Source organism: Argiope bruennichi, chromosome 8 (assembly GCF_947563725.1).
Source record: "Argiope bruennichi chromosome 8, qqArgBrue1.1, whole genome shotgun sequence".
Lineage (NCBI taxonomy): Eukaryota > Metazoa > Arthropoda > Arachnida > Araneae > Araneidae > Argiope > Argiope bruennichi.
The window spans coordinates 119,034,487-119,046,044 of record NC_079158.1 but is presented as its reverse complement, the minus strand read 5'-3'; the positions used below and the strand labels follow the sequence as shown (position 1 = coordinate 119,046,044).

The window sequence follows — 11,558 nt, the reverse complement described above, 5'->3', positions numbered from 1 at the left end:
AATATTACATACATGCGGAAATAAGGATATTTCCAGAATCATCAGAAACATAAGTTCCAAATAACTTCGCATTCATCAATCAATCAATCAACTGGATCAAAAGCAAGAACAAAAGATTATGCATTTTTGGCCCAAAAATGATTGAATCTTTTGGAAAATTTAGTAATCAGAAGTATTTTCTCAATCATTTTAACTTTTTCATGCAATTTTTCATAAACGGAAACTGTGTTACAAGCAAGGGCTTAGTAATAAGATAATAGGAGGAGTTCGAATTTCTGTGATCATCAACCAGATTTGAAGGCACAATCGAACATAATGCACAACACTACTTCTTTTTTCAACATCAGACAATTTTAACTGTTCCATTATTTCATTATTTTCAAAAGTATTCTACTTGAAAACTGGATACAATAGTAAAAATCTTATATTTTAAAAATTCAAATATTATTTTTAAAAAGCCACAAGTTAAAATACAAAAGATTACAAATTTCATGCATTTATAATTCAGACTTTTATTTATTGAACATTTCGTTTTCACTGCTATCTAATTGGATGGACTTCCCACTTTTGAGATTATATAATCATTTTATTTCAAAGACAATCCACTACGTAATTTTTACACAGAATTTAGAATACAAATAATTTCATTTTAGATAAATAGTTTAAAATGGTGGCAAAGTTACTATACTAACATTGCTCATCTATGTTTGTCAACAGTGTCTTTACTAGAGAGTATGCCCCTCCCAGAAAATGTTTAAGGAAGGGAGCTTTGAAAAATAAGTTTATCCCCATTAAAAAATATATAAGGAGCATGTTTGAGTTGTAATATGTAATTTATCATAACCAGGGCTGGTGTTCTAAGACTATGGGCTTATGTTAATCTTATTACTTTATAGTTATGCCACTGAAAAGTCCACAATCCCATTAAGAGTTTAAAAACTATACTAAATTGGGTTATTTAATTTAATTAAATACAAATTTAATTTAAATATATCTCAGAAAAACTAAACAAACAATAAAGCATAAAAAAATTCTGATTCCTCGATAGAAAATCAAAACATATATATTACATTCTACAATATAGAATATAATCTTTCAATACGATTTTATAGAGAAAAAAAACACTTAAATTAAATAATTTACAAATATTTTCTTCTGCATTAACAAATACACATTTAATAGACAACAGCACATTTAAATTTTCAGCCAGTAAAAACAGTACAGCTTGATAGAGAGCAGGAAAAAAAATAAAAAGTGAAGGTGAAAGAGCAGCATGCACAAAATCAAAAATGAAAAAAAAAAAAAATAATAATGAGAGAGAGAGAGAGAGAGAAAGTGGAAAATTAAAGCAAGAGAAAATGACAGCAAAAATTTAAAATAAAAAAATACTAACATTTTTAGATCTTTATTCGCCTGTGTTGTAACAATGCTCAACTGGAAAAAAAAGAAAGCAAATTGAGCTTAAAAGAAAAGAACAACTAACCATGCTTCTAGAACAATGAAAAACTCGAAACAGAAAATGCAGAATATACAGTCAAACCTTACAATTTGTCATTAGTAACTAGAATAACAAATAATTTTGAATGAACATTTGAATAAAAAAAATATTATTATATGTCTGAAATAATCAGATTAATTTTAAAATTCTGAAATGTATCTCAAATTAGAAAAAATCATAACATTCTTGAAAATTTGAATCTAAAACTTATTTATTTTGATAAGGCAAATTAATAGGCATGAATAATTTGCATCTTTTGATGCTTTGAAAAGAATTGCAATAAAATAAGTCATTAAATAGCATTTAAGATATTTTTGGATGATTATTTTTATAAATGCATAAATTATTTATTTTCTAAAATGGTCATTTAACTGAAAAAGACTATTCGCAGTCAAAAACTTTCAGTGAATATGTTTATCAATGCCATAATATTTTTGAACACAAATTAACTATTAAAATTATCATATTTTTGATAATTTTAAAAATTTCTTCACATGTTCAACATCAGTAGAAATGTGAACTTTGGAAATCTGACTTATAAATTGGATGGCAATAAAAGAAACTGAATATAACAAATATATTTGATTTACAATGATATAACCTCTGATTAGTAGCAAAAATTATAATTATATACTGATATGAATGCTGCATATTGATATTTTTGAATGCAAGTTTAAAAGTATTTAAATCAGAAATTATACATAAATTGCAGTAATAAATTAAAAATTACATCATAAAATATTTTTAAAAACTTTTCATATTGGTAAATTTATTTTTTAAACTGTATATAAAAGAGGTGCTATACCAAAATTGGATAAGGTAAAAAAAATCATTAAAAAATCTGCTATATTAATTAAATAAGTACCATTCATTGAAATTACTAGTTACTAAACTGACAAATTTACAACGGTTTGCCTGTGTAAGCATGAAAATAAAAAATAAAAAAAGTATATAAGCATTTTTACAAGCAGACATGAATCACATCATTACATATTCACACTTTTGCAATTATAAAAACTTGTGGAAAAAAATAAAACCAAAGCAAAAAGATACTTTGCCAGTGATTCAAATTTAATAATTTGAATATAATTATATAAAAGCCCAATAATAAATAATGGACATATTTCAGAATAGATTATTGCAAACATTATTTTATGCAGAATTATATAAGCAAGAATAATCATTAAAGTAATCAAATAGTTTCTTTAAAACAAGAATTTCTATCTTTATTTCCTTTCATACCCCTTGATTGGCATTTTAATTGCTGAATTTCTATTATTCCATCAACCCTTCATGAAGAGAAGTTTTTATTATTTATATAAAGAGATTAGATGGTATAAGAACCATATGGCTTGAATTAATAACACATGAGTTATTTTTGATTTTACATTTTATTCAATTTTTTAAAAGTATTAATTCCATAATTTAAAGAATGAAAACAGTATTGAAATAATTTTGAATGGACACAAGAGCTAACATTTAGTGATAATCATATATTCAAGGATAGGAAGGCAATTTCGATGCAATCGTCAAATTTTTTTAAAGGAGCAGTTGTTTTATTAAAAAGAAATTAGTTTCCAGCAAAGTTAGATATAATCACATGTTCTGAGCCGCATTCAGTATAACATTTGTTATTAAAATATGCAGAAGATCAGCATGTTCTTTCAATAGGATTTGCGTGAGTGACAAGTGCAAAATATTTTATTATTTTAACATCAAGTTCTAGAAACTCTCCTCTTACTGCTATTCAGTAGGTTTTCAGACTAGTACTTTAATCCAAACTTCGTGAAATAAAATTTTACAATTTTCTTTTTCTCTTATGATTTGAATCCTTATGTTTTCTGTTTTCAACCATGTCATTACTTTCAACACTTGACTGATACGTGATCTACCATGCATCCCCAAAGTATATGTACCAAAAGTTAGGAGTTCCATGGGAGGGGGGTTGCAGATCATATGAGGATGATAAAGCAAGGTGGTTGGTTCTCACCACCTGAGTCGGTGGTGGTGGTCAACTACCTACTTCTGATGAAGGGACGTGCTTCCCACAAGAATGGGTTGTACTGTGACTGGTGATGGCCCTTAGCACTCAACCTTAATGCTACTTAACCACCAATGCTGTTGTGGTGGTCCGGTCATTCAAATTTAACCTGAATGCCTTTAATTAGGTGCGGCAGGGTAGCCTAGCATGATACCAAAAACTGGGTACCTGTGCTTTACAGACTGTTTTTTCACAGTATGTTTAAAATGGCAACTCTCAACAGTAAAACAAACTTAGGAGAATCAATGCAATCCTTGGCTATATATTTTCTGATTTTGATGAATTCTGTTACGGAACTCATCACAACATTTGTTGGAACTGCATATTAGCAAGAAATACTTGGCATCTCTGAAATGCTACACCAATCACTTCATTAATGCCGCCAAGTATTTTTGTTACTAGTGAATATGGTTTTAAATTACTATTTAAAAAACCATTCTTAAAACTACCACCTAAATTAAAACAAAACCATTAATAAATACAAGAATTACAATTTTTAAAGAAATATAGAAGCATTTCGAATCACAGCATAAAAGAACAAAGAAAATGATGAACTTTATTCCTGAAATTAATAGCATCGTAAATATTAATATATTGTCAGATCCTCAAATATTCGCTACTATTGGCAGAAAACTCAATGCAGTATGCAACATGATTAGCAATCAATCAATAACAAATGCTGTTATTCATGAGTAAAGGTTATATGTAATTAGGGATTCTAACAACTAAACTATAAAATATGCACTATTTTTAAATACTGATGCATTAACTAGATCATAAAAATATTTTTAATGGTCACGAGTTTGGCTCTTATGCCTTAAAAGTTAGCCTGTTGAGTTCAAATTAACCTATATTTAAACATTTTGAAGGCCATATATTAAACTCTGCAAATGCACAAAATGCTGGGTTAGGTTTTCAGTTTAATTATAAAGAAATTAAATTAAATTTGAATCAATCACAGGCAAAGTATCATCTACTAGAGATCTAGCCAAATATGTTAAAGCTATGATTAACGTGAAACTAACAGTGCAATAACATGGGCTCTATAATTTGATTTTTTTACCCAATTTCTTTGGATGAGCACATTATTGGAAATTCCAGTTCAACCTACAAACAAAATATGTCACTGAAAAACTTGCACATGTACTATGCTCAGTTTTTAAAAGCACAAGAAATCAATTTAACTCTTTGCACTCGGAAAAGTAATTCTAAATATAAATCTCAATTTAGAGTTTTGAGAGAAAAAATGCATTTAAATTAGATATTTTTTTGCAAAAAAAAAAAAAAAAAAAAATCTAAATTTTTTAAAAATTTTTAACTAAATTTGTAAAAAAAAATTTTAACTTTAAAAAAAAAGGGCAAAATAATGCACTACCCAAAAGAATGAACAACAGAAACCTGCCAAGTGCAAATAATTAAAAATCTCATAAGGCAGAGTGTACAAGTGCAAGATATCATTTAAGCTTTATAATTCAAAATAAGTAATAACTTCATAATTTATCAAAAAATGAAAAAAAATGAAGCACAATATAATTATTTTCAGGAAAATAAAAATCTATAATGAATTACCTGCCATAATGTGCAAATAAAATAAAAGATACAATGCAACTAATTAAAAAATTTCTTCAGGATATAATTTCCTGTATGCTACAAATAATTTAAGAACAAATATAGTTAAGATACAAAAACCTATATAAAAATAATGCCAAGAATATTAGTAATTATAAAAAAAGCAAAGATGATAAAATTTTCAAAATATCCGAGACAAGTATCAAAAATATGTAAAACTTCTCTTAAGTTACCGTTGATATGCCTGGATGTCCATTTGAACGGTCTCCATACGGCACAGTCTCATCTAGACACAGATCTGCATCCGAGTCTTCATCATCTCCTTTGTTGTTATCGTCCTGAAACATTTCAAATCTTATTAGGAAATCTATCATATACTTTTACAAAGATGCAATCATTTATGTTAAAAGTTTTTTTAATCTTTATTAAAATTTTATGTACACACATAAATATTTATACATACATAAATATATATAAAAATTGTAAATGCATAATCCAATTAAGAATCAATGGAATATAATCAAAGAAAGAAACACTTTTATATCTATATATTCAATTACATTTGCAATTGAAACTTTTAAATCATAATGAATTATATATTGTTACAAAGTTGTAATATTGCCTTCAAGTGCAGTTATAGAAAGTGCCAATTCCCAATCCAAATAAGAAAGATAATTTTACCATGGCTCTATAATGTATGCTGAATCAATGAGGGCCAAGCTGATGGTACATGTCACACTAATATCAAAACTATCTTATTGATCACTCCATCAGTAATGAATAACAATGTATTTATATATTGAGCTAATTAGGTAAGATGTCATATGGATCAAACATATTATAATAAATACCAACTGCCTTCAACAACTAAACGGTTTGTAGGTGTTAATGGTTGCTAAAATTTTCATTAAAATATTTTATGTAATTTAATCTTAATACTTTCCTCAGCAAAATATTTCTATAATTCAAATTTTGATAGACATGTAACCAATTTTACTACAGAAACGCTACATCATTCTGTTCATTGTACATATAAATTCCCCTAACTTTCAGTCATCTCTTTTAAAATTTTAACTTCAATTTGAAACAGAAGTAATTAAATACAAAAACGTTTTTTAAAAATATAAAAACAGAAAAGAAAATTGTTTAGCATTGAAGTCTTAAAGAATATCTTTTATAATTTATACAACAACTTAAAGAATTATTCACTAAAACGTTCCTTAATTTATCACAAAATTCATTTATTAGTTTTCATTTCAAAAGCATTTAAATTATGTAAATAATATTTGGTTTCAGTCAATAAATGTACCACTGAAAAATTATAAAATCTAAATTTTATACAGTCCTTGATCTTATGAATCAAATTAAGTAAAATATTCTTGGTAGTTTAAATTTAAATCAAAATATGTTTTAATGTTCTGCAACTCATTTTGGCAGAATAAAAACTCTGAATATCATTATTTTAGGCCAATCAGTCTTGGAGAAACTCCACATGCTGATAAGTGTATTTTTCTTGAGGCAGTCAATGAAGTGGTCTAAATTCATTATTAAAACAGTGATTTTTACATTTTCATAACTCAGAAAATTTTGTCACATAAGAGAAGAACTTTTTTTTTTTATTTTGGTCCCAAAAATATTTTATAAAATATTAACCATGACAATTCCATGACATCATAATACTTTTTTGTCTGGTTATATCGGCAACTAAATTTAGCAATACTATAATTTCACTTTGTTATTCACCCTGTAAATCAGGTTACTACTTTAGCTTTCTATAATGGAAGAAAATCATGTGTCAAAATATTTAATGTAACAGTGAAAAGAGTTTGAATTTCAGGAAAACAATGTAATCTATTGTTAAAAATTAAAATAAAAAATATTTTTGAAAAATTGTCAAACTAAACAAAAATTCTCACAGCTATTAAATTGATATCATTAAAAAACAATTCATTAAACATAGAAACAGAGTAAAATTCATTTTCGTGCAAAAATATTTTTATAAATTATTGCAGAGAAATGCCGAAATTCAGATTATTTATTTATTTAAATTCAGATTTAAAAAATTTGTAAGTCACTCCGAAGTGCATATTCCAACCTTCCAGGTATATATGTGCCAAATTTGGCAACTGTAAGTCAGACGGTTCCCTCCACAGAGTGCCAACGCATATAAACACACTCATCATTATTATCAGCAGAGATTAATAAAAAAACATAGAAACAAAGGCAAAAAAATTGGTAGATTTATTTAAATATAGTAAATAAAAATTAACTGTTCAAAAAAATACTCATATAAAAAGAACTAAATTTTAATTCCATTTCATCTACTGTTTTAAATGCATTCCATAATTAAATTTCATCAATATTATACATGGTTTACTTTTTATTTCATTCATAATTTTCTGGGTTTTTTTTTTTTTGCTTATAATTTAGTTTAGTTATATTTATTTTACTAATTTAATTAGTTATCATATTATCATCATGCAGCAGCAAGAAAGCTAACTTCTGATGGACCTCACAATTTTGATCCAAAACTGAAAAGGATAACAATAGCCAGTACCCCCTTCAAATTTCTGCATCAAATAAGTAAGTAGTGATATGATTCCAATGAATTTAATGTGCAACCAAAATACTTATATGGCTGTTTTATCTATTATCTAAAAAGTCTAGTTTTTCACATTTCTGCTCCCAAGTCGAGATTTTGAGCCTTCTATAACTGATTTTCTAACTTAATGAGAAGAAGAACAATTCAAAATAACTCTGAAAAATATATTTCAATAAAAACTAATAAAAGAAAGAAAACTTACGCTAGAGAGCTGCTGTGTGCTAGTAAGTATTCTTGCTATAGAATGGCAACAGGATGGCAGTGTCTCTAATAAAGTGGGTCGACTATGTGTCAAAAGGGGCTTCATATAGCTAATAAAAGAATTAAGAAAAACAACCACAGCGTCCATTGTAATTAAAAGATATTGCATCCATTGTAATTTAAAGATATATTTTTTACAAGTAAAATTCTAAAATAATCAAAGTTATCATTCTCAGGTTATATATCATAAAATCCTAGAATCAATTTAATAACGCATATCAAGAAATTTAGCACAGCAATTCAAATTACACTAACTTTGCAATTTCAATGAATAATATTAAGTATAATTTATATAAAATAAGGTATAGCAGTATATACAGAACAAACAGAAATGACATTTAAAATCCACAACAGAGGAAAATTAAGCCTCTAAAAAATCATACTTTGTCAATATTGATAGCCCCCTCTACCCTCAGAATCCTAAGAAACTGATATAACTCGTTTTGTTATTAATTAAAAATACAACTTGTAAAAAAACTAGAAAAAATGTTCCTTTCTCAATTACTCATAATACTGATACAATTTAACATATTTTTATATATACAATGAAGAAAAATCCAGCATATATTAGAAGTGACTTCCAATTTGGTCCATGAAGGAAGAAAATAAAATACAAATTATAGACCTCAGCTCATAGATGCTTATTATTCTTTCATGCTTAGTTTTATTTGCATATCAAGTTATCAGTCAATTTAGACATTTAAAAAAACCTGCCTTCGTTGGTAGACAACAAAACAGAAGTTGGGATTTTGCACTCAAAAATAATTCAGACCAAAAGGGTGAGAATATTTTTAACTACATCCAACATTATAGATGGTGATAAATGATTATATATATATATATAATCATTAAGGTGATAAAATGCAAAAAAAAAAAAAGGATACCGCATATCAAAATTGTACCACTTTTTGACCAACCATGCCTTTTCATATGGTGTTTTCGAGACTTGCACAGCAGGTGGACTTCGCAAATCTGTAGGTGTAGTCACTGCTGAAGTCTGGAAAGAGTGTTAAATAAATCTAATTAATACCAGTTTTTAAAAACAACTTTTTATTGGCATACTAAATAGCAAAAAATTTTAATGATTTTTATATTTTTTTTATAATGACATCAATTTCCCTCCTCCTTCCAAATTCATCAGTGGGCAACACAAAGAGTATGTAATCAAAAATTAACTTAATAACTAATTAAATAATAATTAAATTCTGAAGATATTTAAATAATGTGAAGAACATTTAAGTGCACAACATTTCAAATTACATCAGGAAAGGAATAAAAAAAAGGTTTAAGTTAATTTTGAGATATGTGTGAAAAATATTAAAGCATAATAAATATAATGTTTTTTCGTTTGTTTTTTTATTCTAATTCGATATCACTGAAGAAAAATTATCCATATATTCATGAATATTTAAATGCCATATGAATTTAAATCAATCCATAATATTTTCCATGATCAAAGGAAAATGAAATAAATTCCAAAACTACTTCAAAAATTTTCCAATAAGAATGATGAAATTAAATATATATATATATATATATTCTAAGATTAAAAACAGATTAACAGTTAAGTTCTATCAGATAAATGAAAATCAAAACATTATTTAAAGTACCTATGATTCACCTTTGACATTAAAATAATTTATATTTGTATGTTTCAAGACTTCAGATTTTTTTTTCTTCACATTTTTGAAAGAAAACATGCTTATAATCTTTTGAGAGCAAAACATTCAAATTAAATAATGAAAAAATTAGCATTTGATAAAGGATAATTAACAAATTAATGTTATTATTTTATCATACACTGCCTGAATTTCGAGATTCAATGAATTTAAAAAATGGGAAATAGTCCATGGAAATTATCCATTAACTATTAAATTTTTCCATTACAATTATCCTCTTGATACAAAATAGTAATATATAAAGTAAATCATACTTTATATATGTTTTTTAATAATGGCAGAAGCAAATTCTTCAAGAAAAAAAAAATCAAAGCATTCCCCCCCCCCCTTAATTTACACTGCTTGACAATTGCGACGGAATAGTTACGTTTTTCGAAATAATTAAGTATAGACAATGGATTGAAGAAATGAAACTAAGTACATATTTAGTAGGGAGGATGTGCATTTATTATAGTGCAAAATAGTGCAGATATCAACACATCAAAGAATTAAAAACTTAAAAAAGATGCTCCTGGATGATTTCCAAACAGCACCACAAAAATTGATCTTCAGGTCAGAATGATGCAGACATGAGTATCTTAGTAAGATGTGTTATGACCATGGACACTAATGCACATTTTGCATCTGTTCTCCTTGCTCTCCACTAAACTATCGAGGTGTTCTTGGGGATATTGTCCCACTCCTCTCTCAAGGCGATTTTGAGCTTTCGAACTGTTTGAGGAGGGATGGTTCTTTGTGAAACACGTCTGCCAAGAGCATCCCAGGCATGTTCAATGGGGTTTAGGTTGGGAGAATAAGCAGACTATCCATACGGACAATATTTTCACTTTATAGTGTGTCCGCTACCTCAACGCTTCTGTGTGGCCACGCTTGTCGTCCATCAACAAAAGGTCTGGACCTAACGCACCCCTAAAAAGATGAACATGGTTCAGAATAACCTCTCTGTAATACCGTTGTGATGTAACGCTTCCTCGCTCAAAGATGTGAAGCGGTGTTCTGCTATTGTGCATGATGCCTACCCACACCATCACGCCTAGGCCGTACCGATCACTGACAAACTGTTGTGCATAACATGTTCCACGCTCTCTCCACAGTAATTGGTGGCCAGAATCACTTGTCGCATTGAAATTAGATTTGTCTAAGAACATCACTCTAAACCCATTTTGGATATCCCAACCAACACGTTTCTTATACCAGCGTAAATCTCTCACAATGATGCCGTGATTGAAGCGGGACACCATGAACTGGGTTGATTTAATTGCCGTGAGATACATGTGTACTGGTAGCGGTTGCAAGGTTTGCAGCTATCTGGCCAGGAGATAAATTTCTGTTCCTTTTTGCCACGAGGGCTACATAGCGATCCTCTAAAGGTGTGGTGTTCCTACCACGACACCCGGCATGCTTTTGCAAAGCATTTCCACCTTTAGCGGCTTTCTTTAATCGCAAGATGACACTTTAATACACCCATTGCAGCAACTACAGTGGTGATACTTTGACCCGCTTCCAGTCGTCCAACTACTGGTCCACGATCGTAGGACTAAAATGATGTCTTGCTGATATTTTGCTCTTAATTATTGCAAGAACCAAAAACAGAATTTTAGAGAAAAAACTTTTATAGCATCCTGCACTACTTTGGGTCAAACATCAAACAGCATGAATTTTTGTATGAGTCATGAGCCTGTATGCTATGTCTTTTATACAGATGTGTCCCGGTCTACCATGCCCTCTCAACTTTAATTTACTTTTATTGGTCAGTTGTCTGAGACACAATTTTGCATAAACCACTTGTTTATTAGAAATTGTCTAGCAGTGTATATAAGGATAAAAATTTCAAAAGATTAGATGAAAACAACACAAACATATATGATAATTTATTGCATTTTAAAAAATAAAACATTTATTTACTGA

The 11,558-nt window shown here is 28.3% G+C and overlaps 1 protein-coding gene and 1 long non-coding RNA gene across 6 annotated transcripts in view; one reads left to right on the top strand and one right to left on the bottom strand.

The window, feature by feature from the left end:
* Positions 1–11,558, bottom strand: part of LOC129981708 (sodium/hydrogen exchanger 6-like) — a 43,606-nt gene that overhangs the window by 7,554 nt on the left and 24,494 nt on the right. For 2 of the 5 annotated variants that reach the window (XM_056092656.1, XM_056092658.1), the window contains 3 exons: positions 8,856–8,968; positions 7,913–8,021; positions 5,342–5,446 (listed from right to left, as the gene is read on the bottom strand). In XM_056092656.1, the coding sequence (XP_055948631.1) occupies positions 5,342–5,446; positions 7,913–8,021; positions 8,856–8,968 (327 nt within the window). Of the gene's footprint in view, positions 1–1,393; positions 1,435–4,602; positions 4,647–5,341; positions 5,447–7,912; positions 8,022–8,855; positions 8,969–11,558 lie in introns of all 5 variants that reach the window. The other 3 variants (XM_056092661.1, XM_056092659.1, XM_056092660.1) reach the window with 3 other exon arrangements.
* LOC129981710 (uncharacterized) overlaps positions 1–11,558 on the top strand; it is a 74,958-nt gene that overhangs the window by 53,216 nt on the left and 10,184 nt on the right. Inside the window, exon 2 of the long non-coding RNA XR_008785350.1 lies at positions 7,593–7,691. This is a non-coding gene — a long non-coding RNA (uncharacterized LOC129981710). The remainder of the gene's footprint in view (positions 1–7,592; positions 7,692–11,558) is intronic.